This window comes from Physeter macrocephalus, chromosome 16 (assembly GCF_002837175.3).
Source record: "Physeter macrocephalus isolate SW-GA chromosome 16, ASM283717v5, whole genome shotgun sequence".
NCBI lineage: Eukaryota > Metazoa > Chordata > Mammalia > Artiodactyla > Physeteridae > Physeter > Physeter macrocephalus.
Genome location: NC_041229.1, coordinates 19914687 through 19940686, shown reverse-complemented (window position 1 = coordinate 19940686; position 26000 = coordinate 19914687). Strand labels below are relative to the sequence as shown.

The window sequence follows — 26000 nt, the reverse complement described above, 5'->3', positions numbered from 1 at the left end:
AATTTGCCTGTGAAGCCATCTGGTCCTGGACTTTTGTTTGTTGGAAGATTTTTTTTTTTTTTTTTTGTGGTATGCGGGCCTCTCACTGCTGTGGCCTCTCCCGTTGCGGAGCACAGGCTCCAGACGCACATGCCCAGCGGCCATGGCTCACGGGCCCAGCCGCTCCGCGGCATGTGGGATCCTCACGGACCGGGGCACGAACCCGTGTCCCCTGCATCGGCAGGCGGACTCTCAACCACTGCGCCACCAGAGAAGCCCCTCAGTATACTTTTAAAATATCTTCATCCAGTTTTCTCCATCCTCACAGGTACTACTTTAATTTCAGGCCTCCATCCAGTATTCTGGTGGCCTTCTAACTGGTTTTCCTGATTCCTGTCCTGTCCTCCTCTAATTCATTTTCCATAAAACAGCAAGAATAATTTAACTTCAAAGCAGATTTTATTTTGTCATCCCTTGGCCTAACACTTTTCATCAGTTCCCCATTGCCCTTACTGGCCTTCATGATCCTGCTCCGTTTTCCTCTCGAGCCTCATCTCTTGTCATTTCTCTTTCCACTTGCCCAGCCCCTGCACACAACACACACATATTCATTCTAAACTTTATCCACATTCATCTACTCGCACCACCCCGGCCATATGCATCACTGGAGGGCAGGGACTGTTTCCTGTTCTTTGCAGCCACTGTACAGGGCTAGCATCTAGTAACTGCTCAATAAATAGTTGTTGAATGAATGCCCTCTGAATTTTACAGCACAGGTACATAACCATCTCTTTTTGCCTTACATTCAGATTATAATCCAAAGTCGTCTGGATCAGAGTATGGAGGAGAATCAGGACCTAAAGGTATGTCAGGAAATGTACATTTTGCCCTTTGAAAAAAATTTACAGCACTATTCCACACCAAGTTCAGGACAGTTATGGGGAGCAGGGAAGGATGCAGACTCAAGACTTTGGCTGTATCTGTATTATGTCTTTAATTGAAAGAGAAAGATACGTCCTAAATATGGCAAAAAGGTAATACCTTTTTAATCTCAGTGGTTAGTAATAGGTATCTATGTCATTATTGCTTATACCTTTCTGTATATTTGAAATGTTTCATATTGTTTATCTTTTTAATTAAAATAAACAGTGGATCTAATATCAATATGGTAGTTTTTTAAATAATTGACATAACATTATATTAGTTTCAGGTGTACAACATATGTATATATTCTGAAATAATAGCAATAAGCCTAGTTAACATCTGTCACCATACATAGTTACAGATTATTTTCTTGCAATGAGAACTTTTTTAAAATTAATTAATTTATTTATTATTCTAAAATTTTTGGCTGTGTTGGTTCTTCATTGCTGCGCGTGGGCTTTCTCTAGTTGTGGCGAGCGGGGTCTACTCTTCGTTGCGGTGTGTGGCCTTCTCATTGCGGTGGCTTCTCTTGTTGAGGAACATGGGCTCTAGACGCATGGGCTTCAGTAGTTGTGGCGTGTGGGCTCAGTAGTTGTGCCTCGCGGGCTCTAGAGCGTGGGCTCAGTAAGTAGTTGAGGCACACGGGCTTAGTTGAGGCACACATTCCGCGGAATGTGGGACCTTCTCGGACCGCGGCTCGAACCCGTTTCCCCTGCATTGGCAGGCGGATTCTTAACCACTGCGCCACTAGGGAAGACCCCTAGTATGGTCTTTTTTAATGAACACTTTCCAAAATTCTTTTAGTTCAGTGGGTCTTAGCTTTTTTGAGGCCATAAGTATATGACTACAGCCATTAACCCTCTCCCCAGAAATTTGCATGAAAGCACGCACACCCACTCACTGACTTGAATTTTGATTGGAGTAACTTTGGAGCCCATCTGTGGAGTCCAGGTCAAGAATCCCCATTTTAGATATGTTAATTCCAAACTCTTGATGGGGTGCAATAGGAAAAGAAGAGAGTACAGTCTGAGTTGTGGGTGTTCCTCTCCTATAAATCTCTTTCCTAGTAACAATCATAATCTGTTGTAAGGGAGGGTTAACTAAGTATTTTATTATTGGGCTAAATGTGTTGGTTTTTTTTTTTGCGGGACGCGGGCCTCTCACTGTTGTGGCCTCTCCCGTTTGCGGAGCACAGGCTCCGGACGCGCAGGCTCAGCGGCCATGGCTCACGGGCCCAGCCGCTCCGCGGCATGTGGGATCTTCCCGGACCGGGGCATGAACCTGTGTCCCCTGCATCGGCAGGCGAGACTCCCAACCACTGCGCCACCAGGGAAGCCCTAAATGTGTTTTTGTTTGGTCCATAAAGAACAATACTCTCTTCGAGAACAGAAGTACTCTAATCCTTTCAGAACATTAAAAATGAAGATAATTATTTCATGAAATTGGGTGTAGCCATATTAAGATATGATCATATATTTCAGTGAGAGGGATTTAGATTGTTATGATTTATGATTAAGTTTCCCTGTTGGCGAGGATTGCTAAATGTAGGAATGAGAACCTATGGGAATGTATGGTATCTTATTTCTTGGCAAGAAAGAGCATGGGCAGTTGAGCCTGGACAACTGGACAGCTGAGCCTGGGTGCCACAGGGAAGAATGGAATGGGTCCTGTTTGTTTCTGTGGGTCAGCCTTTACTGTTTACTAGAAGGCAGAGCTGCCTTCTGCCTCGGTGGAAGGTTGATTTTTCTTGGAATGGTTATCTGAGTTTTGTGTTCTTGCTGACGGAATGAGGTAATGCTTCTGAAGCCACCCAGATGCTACCATCTGATCTAACTATATTTGGTTTGCAGAAGGAGCTGCTGAAGAATAAACAAGAAGCCAGAAACTTACAGGGGATAAAGGTAAAAAGAAAGCCATATAACTCTTTAAATAAACTCTCTACGAAGTAAAGCAGTCTGTGGATAAGAGTGGGTACTGGGGGGCTAGCTGGGTCCTATAGTCTTTCCTTGTGTACATCTGATGGGGCCTTTCACAGGCTCTGTGCTACTAGTAAAGAGCGGGCTTTGTGGATGGGAAGTGAAACAGGTGGAGGAATATACCTCTGTTTTGCTGAGGCTTATTTCTGGTGGTTATGACTCTTGGTGCTGTCACTTCCCTCGGCCACCTTGATTGTTTCTATGTGTGAAAACAATCAGTTATTACAGTTTCCTTCAGTTTCAGTTTTTTGTCAGTTTTCTTCAGTTCTAAGAAGAATATACTCTTAAAAATTGTAATTTACTTAGGTTTTGAAAGTTAATAACATTCAAATGGTTTGAAGTTAAAAGGGTACAAAAGGATAATCCTTGAGAGGTCTGCCTTCCGGCCCTGTCCTCCCAGTCACCTAGTTCTCTTTCTTGGAGGCAACTTATCAGTTAGTACCAAATATGTATGCATGTAGTTTTTCCCCAAATAATTACATACTATAAATACAGTTTGACACGTTGCTTTTTTCACTTAGCAATGTATCTTAGAGATCATTCTATTTCAGTACATAAAGACCCTAGTATTCCAGTATGTGTATATCAGATAATTCATTTAATCAGTTCCTACTGATAGTCTTCTGGGTTATTTCCAGTCTTTTGCTAATACAAACAGTGATCTAGCTAATAATCTTGCTTATATGTTATTTCACCCAAGTAGGAGTATATGTGCTGAATGAATACCTGGAAGTGGAAAAAGATGTTCTCAAGCTGCTGCTTTTCCCTCTCCTCTTCCCGATACTCCCATTCATGGGCTAGACTAGGGTATAACTCAGCAGCGTTTTCCAGAGTATATTCTGTAGCCTTAGTCCTTTGAGATACTCCGGAAAACAGCATGTTTCATGCTCAAAAAAAAGCAGTGCTCTACAGGCTTGAAGAGTCACAATGAATAACAGCATGTTAAAGGACCAGAGAAGGTCTGTCCTAAAGAGGTTGGCCTAAAAAAAGTTGGACTTTTGACCACAGAAGTGCTTTTCCCCCCATGTAACACTTATTAGCATCCCATGGAGCACACTTTGGGAAACATTCCTCTGCACCACTGGTGCCAAGGGCATCTTAGACCACCTTGCCATGTACTGTCATGGCAAGACAGCATATTTAAGAATGGGCTCCCACATTTTCCAGAGCCTACACCATTTCTCTGCAGTCTGTAAAGAGAGAAAAATCAGGGCAAATCCCCTGTGATGCAGCTCCAGTCCATTAGTTCCATTTGAAGTCACCATGGTTGGAGGATTGTGTCATAGCTGATCCTTTTAAATAAGTATGTACAACCCACCTTGTCTGAGGCCTGGTGGAAACCAAGATGGTCCAAGCTAAGAGAAAGATAGCCTAAAGCTTGTAGGATCCTATGACACTGGGAAGAGGAACCATCAGTCTAAGAACATTTCTGAACATGGAAGTAGAATCCCAATCCTGGTCCAGACTAGGCACTGGAAGGCAGTGGAAGCAGGGCAGCAGCAGGGCTCTAGAAGGCAGGGTGGCAGTGATTCCAGGGCTCCTATATGAACAGGGTGTCAGACAGTGATAGGGCCCAGCTCTCTAGGACAAAAGAGCTCATCTAGATTGAGTATTTATAGGCCCAAGATACAGAGAAGAAAGCCAGGAAGGGAGGAGGGAGAGTGCATTGTCCAAGGTCACTGTCACGTAAGCAAGTGGTAGACTAGACGTGTAATTTGAGACTAGGTCTGTCTGATCCCAAAGGCCACTTATTCTTCCTCTAGGCCATCATGCTGTCAGCAATGCAGTGGAAAGTAGGGGCAAGTAATGGATGGAGGAAAAAATCAGGTTTCCATCAGCTTGGTAGGACAATGGATACGATTTTCCTTTAGATTCTAGTGTCCTGGAAGGGAAGAGAAAAATTCTGCTCATCTCCTTGTGGCAAGACCCTGTACCTTTTTGTCTCCCAGTTTAGTGATAACTGGCTGATTGATGAGATGGGACCACAGTAGTGAGTGTGCTTTCTCCCCAGGATGCCTTGCAGCAGAGGCTGACTCAGCAGGACACGTCTGTCCTTCAGCTCAAACAAGAACTACTGAGGGCAAATATGGACAAAGATGAGCTGCACAACCAGAACGTGAGTTGAAAGAGTGAACTTGGACTTCATTGAGCCCCAGGTAGCAAAGTAGGATACAGTATAAAGTCCGTTTAGATCTATTCCCCATCAGACTCCTCTCTGTTCCTAGGTGAAAGCCCATGCCACACTGGCCTCGAGCCCTTCAACTCTGAGGGCATGGAGACACTGAGGCTGCATTGTGGTTCTATAGTCTGATTATCTCACTGAAGATGTGGAGAGCGGCTGTGTGTTTTTACCATAGTCATGCCCTCTCTGTGCTGTATGCTGTAACTGCCAACATCAACTCCAGTTACTAAGTAGCTGGTTTCCTACTGGATTGGCAGACAATACTTCCACGCCAATGAATTCTTTCTTATTCTTCTTGCAGGTGGATCTGCAGAGGAAGCTAGACGAGAGGAATCGACTCTTGGGAGAATATAAAGTAAGACTGTATATCAGTTTGGAAATTATTTCCATCTGACCTTTGGTGAACAGCCTACTGTTGCTGTTGTTCAGCACATAAGTACTCTGTTCTCATTCTTGCTTTCTGCAAGGAAATCCTTTTCTGAGTTCCCTTGGTCCACTAACCCTGAAGGAAGATAGCATGGCTAGGAGCAAGATCACAGAACTAGGAGTCTGGAAACTTCACTTCAGTCTTAACCTTTACCTCTAGCCAGCATGGACGGCATGCAGTGGTCCTCCTGCTTATGCTAGTTCCCGTTCTCCTTCCCTTTCCCAGAATCCTTTGCTCTGTGTGAGGCTCCCATGGTATATAACGTCTTCCCGTGCAGCTTGAGGAAAGGGCTGTTCCCTCTGAGGTTCTGCTTTCCTCAGGTGGAAACTGCATCACAGCAGGTGAAGCGTTGGCTGTCCTTGGCTTTGCCGTGCATCTGAAGGCCGTGTCTCTGTTGCAGAAAGAACTGGGGCAGAAGGACCGCCTCCTGAAGCAGTACCAGGCCAAGTTGGAGGAAGCACTTCGGAAGCTCTCTGAGGCCAGTTACCAGCAGGTGGGGACACGTTCCGCCACTGACTTTCCTGCCCCTCTGACCTGAACAAGTCCTTTTCTGATGGAGTGTCTGATTTGCAGGTGGATCTGGAGCGGGAACTGGAACACAAAGACGTCCTGTTGGCTCACTGTATGAAAAGAGAGGCAGAGGAGGTAACCTACTACTCGGGGTCTCCCTCCCATGTTTACAAGGGCAGAGAGGGAGATTCTGTTATCGACTCAGGGCTGAACCAACACCACGGGTCAGTTTGTCAGGAGGCGATTTGGCGAGGCACTTACAAGTGCGGGTTCTGGGATAAGAAAGTCTGGTTTCAAATCCCAGCTTTATTACTTTCTTACAATTGTGTACCTTCATTTGCTTCGCTTTTGAACCTTAGAAATAACATTCATCTGGAAAATGACAGTGGCCTTCTCTGCCATTATGAAGAGTACATAAGACAACCCATCTAAGTTACTAAACCCAGTCCTGGTAGATCCACCTGGCACAGAGTTAGGCTCAGAAAATACTAGTCATTGTTCTTTTTTTTTTTTTTTTTTTTTTCTATTACTGAAGCAAAGGCAGGAGATGCTGGAACAGCATTCTCAGGCCCTCCAGGGGCCAGGCAGCGGCTAGGTTGGGGTCTCCAGGCGAGGTTTTCATTTTGTTCACTCTGCATTCAGCGTTGCCTTCTGAGTGTCAAGTATTGGTGATATAGCAGTGAACAAAAGGGAAGAAAATCTCTGCACTGTGTCAGGAGGTGACCAGTGTAAAGAGGGAAAATAAGGTGGGACATCTTACTTTGGAATTCTCCATTATACAAGCATCATTTCTTCTTGCTGCTATAGGTGACCCACTGCAGCAGTCACAACCCTCAAAGCAATGGTTTTCTCCTTCCAGTGGCAGGAAAAGGAGCTGCTTCAGTCACTCACAGAGGGGTAGGTGCTTAGGATTTGAGTACAGACTTGCCACTTCCAGCCAAAACCAGAAGAGTACCCTAGCCATCGCCAGTGGAGTAGGCCTTTCATATCCCCATTCCCCAATTCTTGCATTTGTTGGGTGTGTAAAGTTGTGAGGCACTTGCAATCCAAAACTAGGAATTAGTGGGCAAACAGTGGGCTTGTATCTGTGGAGGAAATTTTTCTACAGTTTACACCTCCTCCCTCAAAAATTAAAGATCTCTTCTAGAAACCTCTCTCCTGTATCTTCTTAAGCCCAGCGGTTGGGATGTGGTTAATAACATGGCAGCGTGCCGTGCCAGCAGCACCACGTTTTTGCCCACAGAGCAGTGACCTGCAGCTTGTTCGGGATGCCCTCCGCAGCCTGCGCAACAGCTTCAGTGGCCACGACCCTCAGCACCACACCATCGACAGCTTGGAGCAGGGCATCTCCAGCCTCATGGAGCGCCTGCACGCCATGGAGACCCAGAGGAAACAGGACAGAAGGGTAACCCTCTTTCGGTGGTGTTTCTCTTATTCCCCCAAAGAAGCTTGGTCTTATCAATTTTAATATAGATGAAGGCAGTGCTAAGATATAAGACCCTGCCGAAGGTTACAGTTGCTTTTCTCTTTGGTTTTCCTCTCTGGGGAGCTGACTGTTGTTCATCATGGTATGACAGTCCAGGGAGGGAATTCATGGGTAACTCTTGCTCTTGGCAACTGTGTAACTGTCTAAGGAATTGTGGTTCTTGACCCACAGGTGTCCCTGTACTGCTTATTCTCTGTCCTCTTCCCCCCGAATGAACTTGGCATTATATATGGGAAATATATGGGGAAAACATTGGAAACTAAAAAGCTTTTTATAAATGTACATTTTTATCGTTAGGATAAACATGTCCAATTTTATATGCTGCAGAAAAAGATGTGGTAGAAAAGTATATATTTTAGGTACACTTTTAGGATTTAAATTTCTTGGTTGAATTCTCCCATTGATTATAACCCTTGTGATTTTTGTGTGGCTCCCCAGGTTCGGGGCAAGTCACCCAGAACTCAAGCAGGTAGTGAATACCGGGAGTCCTGGCCCCCTAATTCAAGTAAGTACTCATTATTGCTCAGTAAGGACTCCTAGCATATTAGATCAGAAACTTAGTATTTTTTATGCTACTGATATTTTGGGGATAGAGTTTTTCTTGTAGTACTTCACTCTTGTAATATGTTGTTTCTGTAGCAATACTAGAATTGAGATATTTCTAGGACTGTGAAGACCCATAACATCATCATCACCACCGCCATTACCCCGAGTACCATTTGGCCAAGTGCAAGGTGCTGCTGATTCAGAGAGGCTAAAATATCTTAAATAAAATATCTTTGGAAATATACAAGCTCAAAATAGTTACACCAAGCAAAGCAAAATATAAAAAAACAAACACACATACAAATCACCCTAAAGTTCCAAATAGCACAGAAAATTTCCAGTTCTTCCTAGAGGCAGGAAGTTTAATTTCTTTGTGGACTTCCATTAAAACTTTGCGTGTATAGGTCACTCAGTTTGTTCTAACCTGCCCTGTGCCCACTCATTACATCTTTTTGCCTTGTTACTTCTGACAGGTTGGAAATCTACCCTGCCTAGTAATTTCTGTTTTACTTTGTATCTTACCTTTTGGTCTGATAGTATTCACGTTTTCTTACCTTTTATAGTTTACCCAGGCCTAATCTAAAAGTATCTAAATAATAATTTATAAAAACCAAATAGTTAAAGGCTGACCATACCAGATTTATATGTTAAATATATAATTTTTAAAACCACATTAATAAACAAAATCTAAAGTAAAACATTTAAAGCATTTGCACAAATATGAAAGGTAAAATATTTTTTTGTAGAGTAGATAAGATAGCATTCTCAAGCCTCCAGATATCTTTTCCTCTTGAATGAGATCTTTACACTGGGAATGAAACAGATTATGTTAGTACCAAAATTAGTTTCAGTTTCTTTTTCTAGCATTGTTTTGACCCAGTCATTTCTGTTTTCTTGATAGGGTTTTTATTTTATTGTTATCCTCTTCAGTACTTCCTTTAGGTTAGTATAAACTGCCAATGTACGGAGGCTAAATATTTGGAAATTCTTTTTCAGAAGTCTAATAAATTTCTCCCTCCCTAGAATAATTCTCTTGTGTATATGAATTACTTATTTAAAATACTACAAATAAATTCAGAGCTTCTTATAAACTAGGGTGTTAATCTAATATCTATATTTACAAATAAGCTGAAATGTCTCTCATCTAGAAATACAAACACTTGTGTAACTTGCTAGCCCTCTAGCTACTGGCTTACTTCTCTTATTGCCCTATGTCAAACTTCTTGAAAGAATAGTCTGCAATTGCTCTTTTTTCATCCTTACCTCCCATTCAGTTCTTAATCCACTAGTTGGACTTTTACTCAGTTACTCCACTTAGTGTTCTTTTTGTTGGATCACTGTTGACTTTCTCGTTGCCTAATCAAAGTGGTTACTTTTCATACCTTATCTTCCATAGACTTTTCAAAAGCATTTACTATTCTTGAATAGTCTTCTTCTGGAAACATTTTTCTCCTTTAACTTCACTACCAACCAGTTATTCATTCAACAGATATTTACCGAGCATCCATTATGTAGCACCCTTGTTAGGCACTGGAGGTATAGAGATGAACAAGATGGACTTGGTACTTGCCCTCACTGGATTATAGTCTCATGAACTAGATACAACCTCCTCTTCTTCTCCTTCTCTGTCTAACCCTTGAATGTGCCCTGAGATTCCACTAAGGTCTAGACTTAGGTCTCATATTCTTTATAGGTGATCCCTTCTACTTCCATGGCTTCAGCTACTCTTGTGTGCCAATTATTCTTAAACTTTCGTCTCTAACTCCAGACCTTTTCTGAGCTTCAGGGCTATATTTTTGAATGCCAACTGGATATCTCTATAGGTTGAAAGGCACTTGAAACTCATGTGCAAAACTGGACACAAAACAATAGAGTGGGAAAAAGATGGAGCAAAGACTCAAACAGATCTGGGATGCACTTGTAGCTATCAGCAGAGTATATCATGGGCAAGAGTATTATTAATGTTGTATTTTAGTTTTCACATTTATGTAATGGAGATAATCGTGAAGGATTATGAGCATTAAGTACAATATTATATGCAAATAATCTGGTGTTGCGTGTGGCATGTGATATATGCAAGGCTATGCTCTTTCTCCTTTTCACTACAGTCAAATCTCCTAAAAGAGTAATCTTCTCTCTGAACCCACTTCCTGTCTTGCCATTTACTGTTAAGGAAAAACAACAACAATAATTATTTAAAAAGTAATACAGTAGACTAGTGGAATAGAATTGAGAGTTCAGGTAAAACCCATACATCTATGATCATTTGACCAGCAAATGGTATCTTCAGTAAATGGTGTCGGGATAACTGATATCCACATGCAAAAGAATAGAGTTGGACCCCTACCTCACACCATGTACAAAAATTAACTCAAAGTGCATTATTGACCTAAATACAAGAGTTAAAACTATGAAACTCTCAGAAGAAAACACAGGGGGGAATATTCATGACCTTGGATTCTTAGACATCAAAAGCATGAAAAAAATAGAAAAATTGGACTTCATCAAAACTGAAAACTATTTTGCATCAAAGGACATTAACAAGAAAGTGAAAAGACAACCAGAATAGGAGAAAATATTTGAAAATCATATATCTGATAAGGGCCTGGGGTGAACAATATATAAAGAACTCTTACAGCTTAATAACAAAAGACAGAAAAATCTGATAACAAATGGGCAAAGGACTTGAATAGACATTTCCCTAAAGAAGATAAATAATTGACCAATAAGCACATGAAAATATGCTTAAAATCATTAGTTATTAGGGAAATGCAAACCCAAACTAGAGTGAGATACCATTTCATGCCTACTAGGTGGTTCCAAAAAAATGGAAAATAACAATTGTTGGTAAGGATGTGGAGAACTTGGAACCCTTATACATTGCTGGTGGGGAGGTAAAATGGTACAGCCACTGTAGAAAACACTTTGGTGGCTCTTCAAAGAGTTAAACATAGAATTACTATATGACCTAGCAGTTCCATTCCTAGGTATATACCCAAAAGAATTAAAAGCAAGTGTTCAAAAAAGAAAACTTGTACACATATGTTCATAGCTTAATTATTCACAATAGCTAAAAGGTGGAAGCAAGCCAAATGTCCATCAGTTGATGAGTGGATAAACAATTTCTTATATATGCATACAATGGAATATTATTCAGCCATAAAAAGGAATGAAGTACTGATACCTGGTACAACATGGATGAACCTTGAAAATGTTAAGTGAAAGATGCCAGACACAAAACGGCACAATTTGGATGGATCCTTTTATATGAAATGTCCAGAATAGGCAAATCCATAGAGACAGAAAGTAGAGTAGATTAGACAGATGTCAGGATTAGGAAGGGAGTGACTGTTTAATGGGTACAGGATTTCTTTTAAGGATAATGAAAATGTTCTGGAACTAGATAGTGATGATTACACCACACTGTGAATGTACTAAATGCCACTGAATTGTACACTTTAAATGGTTAAAATGGTGAGTTTTGTGTTATGCGAATTTTACCTCAATTTTTAAAAAGTGAATTTTAAAAAAGACCTGGAAGGAGCCTTGTTCCTATGCTAACAGAAAGAAAAGGTTGAATAGTCCAAAATACCATAACTTTCTTGAATCCATCAGAGAGATGAAATCAGAGGGTGGCTAACTAGCCAGAAATGTAAACAGGTCCCTCAATGGACAGATAGGATACAGCACTTGCTCATTTGTGGCAGAGCATGGGAGGAAGATGGGACCACCATACAAACAGCTAAGATTTTAATGAATTGTGAAAGGCTGAGCAGAGAGTATAGGAACCCTGGGGGCCATGAATGCAAGAATAGTTTGCACCTACTTGCTGACTCTTCCATCGACTTCCATTTGGGTGCTTATGACAAAGATTTGTTGTGGGAACAGTCTAGAGAAAACCTGTTTTGGTGGTGGAGGCCCAGAGGAGGGGAGCATCTGTCACTGCTGGAAAAATGTGAAGCCCCATCTGGACCTTTGTCCTTTAAAGAACAAAAGTCTTAAGCCACTAAGAAAGGGCAGCAAATTCTGTTGCCCCTCCCTCCCTTTCCCAGGCAAAGGTGAAGACCTATTTCAGCTAGGGGGAAGAAAAAAAGGATGAAAGCACTCTCTACCCCAGGGGAGTGGCAGGAAACTGTATTGGGCTCAGATCACTAGAGGTTGCCTACCACTGGGGAAAGAGTAGGATCACTGATAAAGCCCCACCCTCAAGACTGAGGTTGGATCATGACAACAGAGAAGCCCCCCTCATCCCTCACCACCAGATGAGCAAGTACCGTGTAAGAAGCAATAGCAGTCTGCCTCTGTGGGAGGGGCACACGTGTGAAGGGACTGACTCTGAGGCACCGGCACAGAAGTAAAGTCTAAAGTTGAGGGTGGAGCAGGAACGTTGAGGAAAAACCCTCCAGCAAACCAGCTGCCTTCCTAAACATAACCCTAGAGAAATTTGAAGGTGATGGCGTACTGAAAGTAACCTTAACAAAAATCCCAATCCCAGCTCAATTCCTGACTAGACTGGCTCAGCTGTCCCCACCAATGGCCGGGAAGTACAAGCAGTGTGCCCATTTCTAGACATAAACCTTTTTTACCTTAGTCTCTGCTGTCTTACACATGATGTCTGATAGTCAATAAAAAATTATGAGGCATCCACAGAAGCAAGAAAAATATAAGCCACTGTCAAGAGTCAATAAGTGTCTATTCAAGAGTAGACTCAGGGGCTTCCCTGGTGGCGCAGTGGTTGCGCGTCCGCCTGCCGATGCAGGGGAACCGGGTTCGCGCCCCGGTATGGGAGGATCCCACGTGCCGCGGAGCGGCTGGGCCCGTGAGCCATGGCCGCTGAGCCTGCGCGTCCGGAGCCTGTGCTCCGCAACGGGAGAGGCCACAACAGGGGAAGGCCCGCATACCACAAAAAAAAAAGAGTAGACTCAGATATGACTAGGATGTTGAAACCATCAGAAAAGGAATTTTTAAAAACTGTGTTAATGGCTGACGTAAAAATGTTAATATAATGCATGTACAGGTGAGGAATTTTAGCAAAGATATGGAAATTATGAAAAGGAGTCAAATGGAATGTTAGAAATAAAAATAAATATTACAAAGATGAAGAGTGCCTTCAGGGACTTCCCTGGTGGTGCAGTGGTTAAGAATCTGCCTGCCAATGCAGGGGACACAGGTTCGAGCCCTGCTCGGGGAAGATCCCACATGCTGTGGAGCTAAGCCCATGTGCCACAACTACTGAGCCTGCGCTCTAGAGCCCCCGAGCCACAACTACTGAGCCCGTGTGCCACAACTACTGAAGCCCACTCGCCTAGAGCCCGTGCTCTGCAACAACAGAAGCCGCCACAATGAGAAGCCTGTGCACCGCAATGAAGAGTAGCCCCCGCTCACCACAACTAGAGAAGCCCGCGTGCAGCAACAAAGACCCAATGCAGGCCAAAAATAAATAAATTAATTAATTTTTTTAAAAAAAGTGTGCCTTCAGCAGGTTCATCAGGGTCATCAGAAGACTCAACACAGCTAAGGAAAGAATCAGTGAACTTGAAGATAAGTCAATAGAAATTACCCAAACTGCAACACAAAAAGAAAAAGAGTAGGAGAGAGGAAAAAACAAACAACCCAGAGCATCCAGTGGCTGTGGGACAATATCAAATGGACTAAGATACAAGTAATTAGAATCCCTGAACAAGAAGAGATAGAACAGGGCAGAAGAAGTATTTGAAGAGATAAAGGCCAGTTATTTTCCAGAAATGCTTAAAAACATCACACTACAGATGCAAGAAGTGCTGAGCATTCCAAGAAATATGAATAGCAAGAACAACAACAAAAGAGTCAAATTGCTGAAAATCGAAGAAAAGAGAAAATCTTGAAGGTAACCAGAGAGGGGGAAAATTATTATATACAGAAGAACAAAGATGAGAATTACAGATTTCTTGTCAGACCTTGCAGGTTATAGGATAGTGGGGGGACATTTTTAAAGCGCTGAAAGAAAAAAAATCTAGAATTCTATAAAAAGCTAGAATTCCGTAGCTAGAGAGTATATATATATTTTTACACAAAACCAAGAGAATTGGGGCTTCCCTGGTGGCGTAGTGGTTGAGAGTCGCCTGCCGATGCAGGGGACGCGGGTTCGTGCCCCGGTCCGGGAGGATCCCACATGCCACGGAGCGGCTGGGCCCGTGAGCCATGGCCGCTGAGCCTGCGCGTCCAGAGCCTGTGCTCCGCAACGGGAGAGGCCACAACAGTGAGAGGCCTGCGTACCGCAAAAAAACCCCAAAAAAAAACCCCCGAAAAAACCCCAAGAGAATTCATTACAAGCAGACTTGCACGGCAGGAAACGTTAAAGGAATTTCATCAGACAGGAAGAGTATGATATGAAAGAAACTGGGAGATGCAAAAAGAAGTGGTTAAAATGAAGGTAAATATAAAAGACCCCCCCCCTTATTTTTAATTGCTCTAAGAGATAACAGGCTGTTTAAAGCAAAAAATGTATTGATGTATTACTGCTTTATGCCATATGTGAAAGTAAAATGTATGACAATAATACAGAGATTGGGATGGAGGAATTAGGACTCTACTGTTGTCACTTCTGTAGTTCTTACATTACATGTGATGCAGTAAATATCATTTGAAAGCTGACTGACTAAAGATGTGTATTTAAATCCAAGAGCGACCACTAAATTTTTAAAGAATTAAATAAAAAAATTAATAGTGGAGATAAAAAGGAATTGTAAAAATACCCAATCCAATAGCAAAAAAAGTAAAATATCTCACTATTTAAAATATAGTTTACATGTTGAAATGGTGTATCCAAACTGAGAATCTAAACACACTGGGCTTTGAAGACAATACCAAAATATATACATGTACACATACATATACACATATATATACATAGATACACATACACACATACACACTCCAAAGGCGGGGAGAAAAAGAGGATAAAAGAGAAAAGGAACAAAAAACATGGAACAAATAGAAACAAGGGAGATGAGAGATTTTAAAAATAATCTGGTTTTTATTACATAGTTTTTTACCACTTACAAAATTATTGTTTCTCAGCATCATATTAATTGAGAAGCAGCCTTGTTTGATGGGGAAAACATAGCTCAACATTGTGAAGATGGTTCATTCTCCCCAAATGATCTATAGCTTCATGCAATTCCAATAAAAATCCTATCAGACTTTTCGTAGATATAAACAAGCTGATACTAAAATTTATATGGATGAGACTAGAATACTGCAAAAAAAAAGTTGAGAAAAAATAAAGTAGTTGAAGGGCCACATTACCTGATTTCAAAACTAACTATAAAGTTAGAGTAATCAAGACAGTGCAGTATAGGTGAATGGATAGACACATAGGTCATTGGAACAGAGTAGAAAGTTAAGAAATAGACTTGCTTATATTTGGCCAGTTGATTTTCAGCAACAGTGCAAAAACTATTTGATGGCAAAAGGATAGGCTTTTCAACAAATGATTCAGAAAAAGAACGTTGACCCATAACTCATACCATATACAAAAAATCAACTCCAAATGGATCATAAACCTAAACTTAAAAGCTAAAACTGATTTGTGATGCTTTTAAAATCATGTATTAAATTTTACACACACATGTATACACAAGGCTATGTTTCTGGGTCGTTTATTCTCTGAGGTTTTTGTATATGATTTTTATAGTATTGTCACCCTGAAACAGCAATTATCATTTTATCACATGAGTTAATTTTGAGTAAGACTGTTTTTCCCTCATTAATCTTTTTGTGTTTTACTCGAAGAGCCTGTGCAATCCAACTCAGCCTTCTTCATTTGTCACCTGAAACTCCTCTCACTAATGTCATCAATGACCTGTTTACCAAACCTGTCTTTATCTACTAGACCTCTGTGTGGCATTTGACATACTCTTACCTTCAAATTCACCTAAAATGTGTACATAACATTTTGTCGGTCAGCTTGAGCTGCCATAACAGAATACCATAGACTGAGTGACTTAAACAACAGAAATTTATTTTCTCACAGTTCTGGAGGCTGGAAGTCCCAAGATCAGGATGCTGGTGTGGTCAGGTTCTGCTGACGGAGGCCTTTCTTCTTGGGTTGCAGATGGCTGCCTACCTGCTGTGTCTTCACGTGGTGGAGAGAGAGCACTCTGGTGTCTCTTCCTCTTCTTATAAGGGCACCAGTTCTATGGGATCAGGGCTCCACTCTTATAACCTCATTTAACTTTAATCCCTCTTTAAAGGCCCTATCTGTAAATACAGTCACATGGGAGTCTAGGGCTTCAACATACGAATTTGGGGAGGACACAGCTGAGTCCATAGCAATATTATTTTCATATTTTATTTTATTATATTATAACTGTTTTGCTATTTTACCCCACTAGACTTTGAGCTCCTTAATGGGTGGGAATTGTACCTAGTTTATCTTTGTATCTCTAGTACTTGATACGTAATAGGCACCCAGTAAACATTTTAAATGGATGACACTTCTGTTCCCCTATCTTAGGTACTGGTAACTACCATGCATCTGTTTTCCTAGATCATAAATCTTAGTTATTTTTCCCTTTCCCTTTTATACTTGATGTTCAACTATATCCAAAGTACTAAGACTTTTACCTTCTAAAGGTCTCTCAAATCCATCCCTTCTCTAGCTCCAGGGCTATATCTTACCCTTCCTCATCTTTCAGATTATTTTAATTGCCTCTTAATGGGATTACTGTTTCCAGAATTTCTCCCACCCAACCCATACTAGACCCATACTTGCTGCTAGACTGACCTTTCTAAAATGCCAGTCTGATTGTATCACTTCCTTTTAATATCTCCCCAGAGCTTAAGACTAATATCTAAACATCTTAGCCTGGTGGAGTCCTTTGTGATCTGGGCCCTGCTTACTTTATTATCCTCATCTTCCATTACTTCCCAATGTATTACTTACATTCCAGCCTTACTAGTTGACTTTCTGTTTTATAAATACATGATCCATCCCTTTTCATGCTTTTACAAGTATCCTTCATTCTGGGAATGCCCTTTCCAACTTCCATATCTGATATATTTTTTAGGTGCTTTGTTTAACAATTCTCCAACTATGGGACCTTTCTGACCTCTTCCAGGTAGAATTAACTACTCCATCTTCAGTCTTCTTGTGCAGTTTGTACCAATCTGATTTTAGTGTATTGTAATTATTTATTATCATACCTGTCATCTATACTGGACTGTGAAATCTTTGTGGTCAGAGGCATATAATTAATTTTATATTCTCAAAATCTAGTGCATGGTACGTGCTCAATAAATGTTTGTTGAATGAATGAGTGAAAGGATCAATCATAAATTTAATGATAAAAGTGAATATTTTATTTTATTAAAAAGCCAGTTTGTGGGCTTCCCTGGTGGCGCAGTGGTTGAGAGTCCGCCTGCCGATGCAGGGGACACGGGTTCGTGCCCCGGTCCGGGAAGATCCCACATGCCGCAGAGCGGCTGGGCCCGTGAGCCATGGCCGCTGAGCCTGCGCGTCCGGAGCCTGTGCTCCGCAGCGGGAGAGGCCACAGCAGTGAGAGGCCCGCGTAAGGCAAAAAAAAAAAAAAAAAGAAAAAAGAAAAAAAATCCAGTGTGTGCCAGGCCCTGTTCTAGGTGCTGGAGTCAAAGGAACACCGTGGCATGTAGGTTTCAAGAATTGACATTCTTTGAAAAAAATTCTGAAAACTGATTGATTGCTGTGCAAAGAGAGAATGTTCCCTTGTCTTTCTCTCCTGTATTATTCATCCCTCCTACTTCCTTATTTTAAACCCCTTCCTAGGGAGTTCCCTGGTGGTCCAGTGGTTAAGACTCCACGCTTTCAGTGCCAAGGGCCCTGTTTTGATCCCTGGTTGGGGAACTAAGATCCCACAAGCTGCGCTGTGCGGCCAGAAAATCAAAAACAAAAACCAAAAAACAAAAAAAACCCTTCCTAGAACTGCCCTCTGGTGGCTGCCTGTTTGATTGGGATCAATGCCTAGAATAAATGAAGAAAACGTGTAGCTGGAATTGCACAGATATTTTAATAAAAGTTTAATTATTGTTTTTGGTCCTTGTGATAAAAGTTTTTAATTGGTCTTTTCTTCTGTTCTCTTAAAGTCATAATCACAAATGACTCATTGATTAAATTTTTCCACAAGTACCTATACAAAGAATAGAGATAAGATATGCATTAAGAAATGTGAGTTAAAAACCCCGGGGACCGGGCGTCCCTGGTGGCACAGTGGTGAAGAATCCGCCTGCCAGTGCAGGGGACACGGGCGCCACAACTACTGAGCCTGTGCTCTAGAGCCCGCGAGCCACAACTACTGAGCCTGCAAGCCTAGAGCCCGTGCTCCACAACAAGAGAAGCCATTCCAATGAGAAGCCCACACATGACAACTAAGAGTAGCCCCCGCTCACCGCAACTAGAGAAAGCCTGTACGCAGCAATGAAGACCCAACGCAGCCAAAAATAAATAAATTTATTAAAAAAAAAACAGACCACAGGGACCAACACATATAGATCCTGTGTAGCTAAGGGATAAAAGTAGACTTTTTGCCTTTTAGACTGGAAATATAAGGCCTCTTGGAATCTGAGTTTCTACGGTTACTTTGCTTCTGTGTTTCTTGTTCCTAATCATTTGTCTTTTCATGAAGTGCATGTGCATTCTCTACCACTGACTTCCACAGTCTAAATGCTGGCAGTGTCTGCAGCTCCTGCTGTGTGTCCATTCTGCCCTAGCTGAAATCTTGCCTGGCTTCTCTGACCTCTTTTGACTTTTGGCAACAGTGCCTGTCAGAACAGTTGCTGTTCCCCTGCTAGAATCACCTGAGATGGGTGAGAAATGATGGTCCTTGTGATAGCATCCATGTCCGAAACACCTCTTGTCTTAGTGGCCCCAGGGGTGACTTCCTGTGGGTCATACACCCTGTGGACAAGGTGTTTGGCAAGAGTGTGAAAACTGTGCTATGCCCTCAGGCAGCTTCATTCTCCTGGGACATTTTGAATAACTAGAAATGATGGGTTGTTGGAAGCAAATTGAATGTTCTGACCACAAAGTCTCTCTCTGATTGCAGAGTTGCCTCACTCACAGAGCTCTCCAACTGTCAGCAGCGCCTGCACGAAGGTGCTCTATTTCACTGACCGATCACTTACGCCCTTCATGGTCAATATACCAAAGAGGTGAGATTCTGGGATCATTATTTCTCCTTTAAAAAGGACAGGAAGGCAGAATCATTAGTTACTGCCCATCTAACCAGCTGTAAGGTGTTTGAGAAGCAGTGTAGTGAGAAGGGCACAGGAGACAGATTCAAGTTCTAGTTTCACCACTAACCAGTGGCATTACAAGGTACAGACACAATAATAGTGCTTCCAATCCTGATATGCAAAGATGCTCCAAGTTAGGAATAACAGTTTCTTAAGTGTTCAAAATAGCTTCTGCTGATAGCTTTGGATTACAGCCCGGCATTCCAGGGCTACTTATTACTCATTGATCTTTGTTACTATTTGATGACTGCAGCTAACCTATAGAGAATTCATGTTAAAAACCTTCAAACACTCAGTTAATATACTCCCTTCTAAGGTAAATGGCTTTGAAATAAAGATTTTTAAACTCTGGAACCAACTGCTGAGAGAGGTGATAAGATTTCCCTTTCCTAAAGAGTCTTGCTTGCTTTGTGTTAGAGGGAAGCTTTCTGAAGTAAAGATGGTGATACTTGATTTAATTCTACCTGCCTATAGAAATGGAATTGTTGCAAAGAAGGAAATCAGGAGAACTTAGACATATTGATAGCTTAACAAATTAGATTTCAGAGACTTTTTGTCTTATTTTCAGAGTAAAACAGAAAAAAAGTAATTTGTCTGCTGCCAAAGCAATAATAAATCTATTTTAAATTCTCAGATCAACCCATTTGTAATGCCATTTTCATTCCCTTATAGTGACTGGCTCCCTAACTTCTGCTGTTTCAGAATCGTCTGGGTTATCAAGGGTGGTGACCTAACAAGGCCATGCTGTTTCTGCCTCCAGAGACTTTGGCAAGGGCCTGGATTTAAAGCTAACATCTTATCTTTCCAACCTACTGATAAACAGTCTATTTTAGTGTTCTCTCTTTTTGTTGCAGGTTGGGGGAAGTGACACTGAAGGATTTTAAAGCAGCTATTGACCGGGAGGGAAATCATCGGTATCACTTCAAAGCACTGGATCCTGAGTTTGGCACTGTCAAGGAGGAGGTACAGAATCCACAAGGAGTCTGGGTGGTATTGTTGGTTGTTCTTGAATCCCAAAGACTTCTACTCAAGGACTAGTACCCAGAAGTACCTCAGTTCCCTAACCAGGTCAGAGGAGTTTCCCAGTGCCGCCAACCAGTTGATTACTCTAGACTGAGAAGGTTCAGGGAATGGCCCAAGAAGTTGATATCTTCTTTAGTTCAAGGTCTTAATCACTCTGATCAAACTTGGATAGAATTTTTATTTTAAAAAGGAAAAAGTTTTGTTAGGGAAAATAAAGAACCTACATTGAACAAATGCTTGGCTTTGGAGTCTCTTTTCTATCTGTAACCAAACCTTAGAAAACTTTCTGCTTCCTATGTAGAGCAAAGTAAACAAACTGGCATGAATATATGAAACTGTATATTGTGGTGGTAGTTTCTCATATAATGAAAATGAGGAAATTCTGAAAAGTCATCTATGCTTATTCTCAACTCCTTGACTATTTTCTTAGCTAACACTTCTCTTTATAATACATCTGCCAAAAACAGACTTTTTTTGAAAGAGAGTTCTGAGTCATGACGTATTATGAGCGCTCTCATCGTGGTTACAGAATGAAAAAGGTTGGAAAAGCCAATACTTTATTTTGTAAAGATTTCCTGGACTTCCGTGGCGGTCCAGTTGTTAAGACTCCTCACTTCCACTGCAGGGGCCACAGGTTCGATCCCTGGTCGGGGAACTAAGATCCTGCACGCTGTGTGGTGCAGCCAAAAAAAAAAAAAAAGATTTTCTCACTGAAATGTTTTAATAACCCTTTCTATTTATTAGTGGCTTAGGAAATGAATTGAACGAATGAATGAAAAGAACTGCATGCACACGTTAAGACTGGTCTTCATTCTAACCCTTTCTTTACAATGCTTCCGGCCAAAATTTTCCCCTTTCTCATTTTTAAAATGCTTATAGTACTGCTTTCTTTTGAGAAGCCCAGAGTGCTCTATGGTTAGCAACTTATTAATTCTTATAAATCTCTATGAGCAAAGCAGTACTAGAGGGATGCTTTTACCATTTCATAGATGTGGAACTAAAGATATATAAGGCATATATATATATATATATATATATACATATATACACACATACAGTGTTGACCTTTGAACAGTATGAGTTTGAACTGCATGGATCCACTTATATACAGACGCTTTTCAATAAATACCTACTACAGTATTACACAATCAGCAGCTGGTTGAATCTGAGGATGCAGAACCGTGGATATGGAAGGCCGACCGTGAAGTTATATGTGGATTTCTGACTGCACAGGGCCAGGGCAGGGAGGGGGGTGGGCAGTGTCTCTAACCACTGTGTGGTTCAAAGGTCAACTATATATATATTTTTTTTTACCAGTTATAACTTTAGGGACAAAACCAAAGGGACAAAGGCTCTAACTCAAGGCTTTCCTCTATACTTTTTTATCCTTTATGTCTGAGATCTTCTTTTTATTAACCACAGATGTTTAGTGAGACTCCCTATCTTATAATTTTTTCATGGTGGCTTTTTTTCTTTCTCTAGGTTTTCCACGATGATGATGCCATCCCTGGATGGGAAGGGAAAATTGTAGCCTGGGTGGAAGAAGACCATGGAGATAATTAATGCTGAGTATTAGATTGAGGGCTTGTGGAACTTGGCAGTCCCTGGCTGCTTCACTCAGGAGAGAGGACGAAAACCAGAATACACTAAGAAGTTTTTAGTTTGTGCTGCCAAAACAGAAGCTTCTCCAAGTGTGACAGCCATAGGCCAGTCCTGTTTCTGTGCCTGGCACGTGTGGTACTTAAAGTCCCTGTCCAAAAGTAGACCATGGGTTCTTGTGGAGTTCCTTGTCCGTGGGAACACAGTGTTTTATTCTACTCTGAGGACAACAAACCGAAGGCCTTAACCAATGGGGATGGATGATCCCACTCCTGTATGGGCATGGCTGCTATTATCTGGAACCTGGGAACTGGATGTATCACTCCTGTGTGTTACAGTTTTATTTTAATTGGCCTCAGTGGTTGCAGCAATCAGAGTACCAGCATTTGTACTCACAGACAAGGTGAAGGTACCAGCTATTTTGCTTCCTTGCAGCTAGTGCAAACCAAGAATAACTCGTAAGGTGGTACCAAAGATGAAAGCCCACTCTTCAGGAATTTTTTGGACTGGACATGGATGGTGCTGAATTGTTGAATGGATTGAAAAAGGGCTGCCCATATTGTGCTATATACTATGCTAAAACCATAATTAAGTAAGACCTTGGGCTGCCTCTTGTGTCTTAACTGGTTTTGCAACTTGTCCTTTAGCCCACAGAGGGCATATTTCATGTACTGCTCATTTTCTCTGGGGACTCTTTAACGTTAGAGCCATTTTTTCCCCTTCCAACTGATGAACTTTGTGTTTGAAAGGAATAAGGAGTGAAAGTCTCCTTTCAAATCCAGGCGGGTATGGAAAGGTGCTGCTACCCATGTCTTCTTGACTTTCTTTCTCTCATGACTTTCTTTAGCTCATGGCATCTCCTTTGCAGCCAAAAGGAAACAGACCATTAGTTTCAGTATTTGTGATTTATAAGTACTGAGCATGAGTTACTGGTCTACCCATCTTCATTTCAAGGCCAGAGTTATTTTCTATTATATATTTAGTCTAGGCTGATCCTTTGGTCACAAAAGAAACCATAGGGGCATGAAGCATGAGTTGTGAATGGCAGGGTTGATTCTGGGTGATAACACCTAGAATCCTTTCTCATGTGCAACACTGTCAAGTGTAGAAGCTAAAAGATTTAAACGTTCAGAGATTACTTTATATCTTGAGTTTTCTCATTCATTCACCAAGCACCATCAACCAATCAGATATATACATATATATCAGTCTCTCTGCCTGTGATCACCAGTGTACACTGCCAACGAGAAGAGTCAGACAGATCAGCTGTGGGTTCTTGACCTGTCTGTCTCTAGTTCATCTCCCCTTTTCAGCCATTTCAACAGACGACTGATCGGAGCTCTGAGATGACATTTTGTTGTTTTATATAGATGTGTCTTTAAGTTCACGTTTGGAGAATTCTTTTCTACTCATTTGCTTTTTGTCCAAGAACCATGTCTATTTTTATAACTTGAGCGAGAGTTCTGTATATTCTCACATTCTGTATACTATATCCATTTTCTAGAGAACCCAGTTGCTTTTATACAGGCTCTTCTCTTCTTACCAGCCCTTGTGGTTTCAGAACAAGCTTTATTTTATTACAAGTATACTAATGACAGATTACTCCTGTTCCAATTCTACCAGCCATTTTAGTTATGGAGTTAGTTTTACGGAACCTATTTGATGGCTCCTCTAGCTGACAGAAGGAACTCAAGAGACACCTGATGTCTTTCGTGTAAGTTTACCTGGTCTCCTCCTACTGAAGAATGATTTCTCATCAGAAGTGACTGGGAAAATTTGGGAAAGTCCTTTACAAGCAAGAATAATTCATTATGAAAGCAAACAGAAGAAAACAGTATATTCTCCATTCCCCCCCAGGAAGTCTGGAGAAGAAGTCCTCATGTCACCAGTTTCTCTGTTGCATGAATTTTAGTGTTTTGCTATAAGACAGCATGAGGGTTATCAGGCCAAAATTTGTTATTGTATTTTCAGTACAATTTATCTTGAACGTCTGTCGCTTAAATCAGTTTTACTTGTCAGTTTTCTGTCAGCAAACATTCTTACTATTATGTAGAATTTAACTTTTCAGAGAAAATTAAATCAGAGAAAATTTTCAGAGTCCTCTACCTTCTTTGTCTTTTATCTTTATGTCTTTTGGGAAAGGAGCTGCATGGCCTTAGTGCCTCCATAGAAAGCTTAAGTTGAATTAATAGCTCATTAATCTCATATGCCACGGGTGATAACTAAGCACCCCCATTACAGGATGGCACACCAGAGTGTTTGTATAAAATGTGTTGGTAATCCTCATTCCAGTTTCTAAACAGAGGAGCCTTCTAGGAGGAGTGTGCATGGATTCATTCCGGTTTGAATTGTCTCCTATTTGATACACTAGGAGGCCTTTTGACTTATTCAGACTATTATCCCCTACTGGCATTTGTGTGGGATAGTCCATCCTGCTAGTGCTGAAGTTCCCTTTCTTTGAGAAAACTAAGGAACTAGAATGTTTAGAGTTCATGAAATAATCTCTAAACCTGATTTAAAAAATGACCCTCTCATAAAAACTAAGTAAAAAGCTCAATTCCTTAAACAGTCTTCATTTAAAAACTGAAGACTGTTCTCACACAGTTAACTAAAGTAGCTGGAATTGGAACACTTTACAATTTCTACCTAAAGAATTTAGGTTAAACTTACTTGGTAGTATCAATGCTGCTTACTGACCAACTTTCCAGCTCTTTTTGACCAGGATGGTTGTAAATTAAGGAAAATATCTTTATACTGTGTATTCAATCCAAGAGGACTCTAATTACTTAAAATCATTTAGGTCATAATAATAATAATTTTCATTTTTTCCATAAACTAAGCATTATGATTGCACACTCCTATTGTCTGAATTTATGTAAGAGGTATAGCTTGCTTAAAATATATATGTAAAGTTATATTTTCTTAGAAACATGGATGTTTGCAACCATTGCTTTCAAAGAGATTATTACCATGTATTCTCTCTGTTTTACGTTTTCATGAAGATTGTGTTATACCAGAGGCTTCTGATTATCAAAGTGATAACCAGTTTTAACTGTCTGTATGTACCAGATTTGTGACCTAATTTTAAAAAAACCCAGAAACAAACTATGAATAAAATGGAGTTTGCAAACTAAATACCATTAATAATTTTCACTTGTGTTTACTGACTGAACTTAATCAAGACAGCCATTTACATTTAGTGAAAGTAAATTTCCTCAAGTGATCTCCCTGGCAGCATGTTTACTCATTACTTGGGGAGTAACAGGATTACCTGGAGAGATAAGGATTACTTTATTGCTACAGATATTACTATTGGTATTTCTAATGTAAGTGCAAAATATCAATATGTTATATTATCAAAGAAAATTCATTTACGTAGCACTTCTTTTGACATTATATATAAATGTGCAAACAAGTAAGAACCCAAGACTCTAAACTGTATGACAAAAAAACAGTCTGTAATGCAAAAGCAAGAAACATTAACAAGAGGCTTTCAGGAATGTGTATTTAAAAGAACCAGAACTTCCAAATTAATTTGGAAGATGCCTTCCTAAAACTTAGCCTTCATTTATCACTTTAAATGTTTTATATAGCTAAATCTTTAGCCCTGGGTGCTTTCACTTGCCTTCCAATTACATATTTTCAACTATTAATTACAAGCCATTTTAATTGGGTTATTCCATCATTATGTTAAAATTAAACATGTAAAGAACTTTCACTACCAACTAATTCCTCTTTACATCTAACCCATTCTGTATCAGTTATATCATTCTACAAGTCTCAGGACTGATTTGACAAACCTAATTATTCCTAGCTTACCTCTGGGGTAAACTTACCACTCCTAGACTGTTTGACCTGTGCCCTCTCATGATTTAGCTACACCTGTAAAAAGTATATTCGAAATGCAAACTTGCTATGCACTGAAAGATGCAAAACAAGGTTTAAGCAAGGCTACCTAAGTAACTGAACAGCAAACTGAAGATCATCTCATACAAAGACTAATTTAAAGTAATTTAGATCCAGTTATTCAAATGCAGTGGAAGTACTGTAGTAAGATATCTTAGCCAATTCAAAATCGTTAACATTTTTATAATAATT

The 26000-nt window shown here is 40.7% G+C and overlaps 1 protein-coding gene across 4 annotated transcripts in view; it reads left to right on the top strand.

Annotated features, from left to right (window-relative positions):
• The window catches only part of DIXDC1 (DIX domain containing 1), a 66840-nt gene extending 41808 nt beyond the window's left edge, over positions 1-25032 (top strand). For 3 of the 4 annotated variants that reach the window (XM_024131229.3, XM_007128271.3, XM_007128273.2), the window contains 12 exons: positions 789-842; positions 2754-2804; positions 4891-4995; positions 5363-5416; positions 5889-5981; positions 6062-6133; positions 6806-6895; positions 7242-7403; positions 7923-7989; positions 19091-19196; positions 20135-20243; positions 21786-25032. In XM_024131229.3, coding sequence (XP_023986997.1) covers positions 789-842; positions 2754-2804; positions 4891-4995; positions 5363-5416; positions 5889-5981; positions 6062-6133; positions 6806-6895; positions 7242-7403; positions 7923-7989; positions 19091-19196; positions 20135-20243; positions 21786-21866 — 1044 coding nt within the window. In that variant the 3' untranslated portion in view covers positions 21867-25032. The remainder of the gene's footprint in view (positions 1-788; positions 843-2753; positions 2805-4890; positions 4996-5362; positions 5417-5888; positions 5982-6061; positions 6134-6805; positions 6896-7241; positions 7404-7922; positions 7990-19090; positions 19197-20134; positions 20244-21785) is intronic. The other variant, XM_028500957.2, reaches the window with a different exon arrangement.
• Positions 25033-26000: the final 968 nt, after the last annotated feature.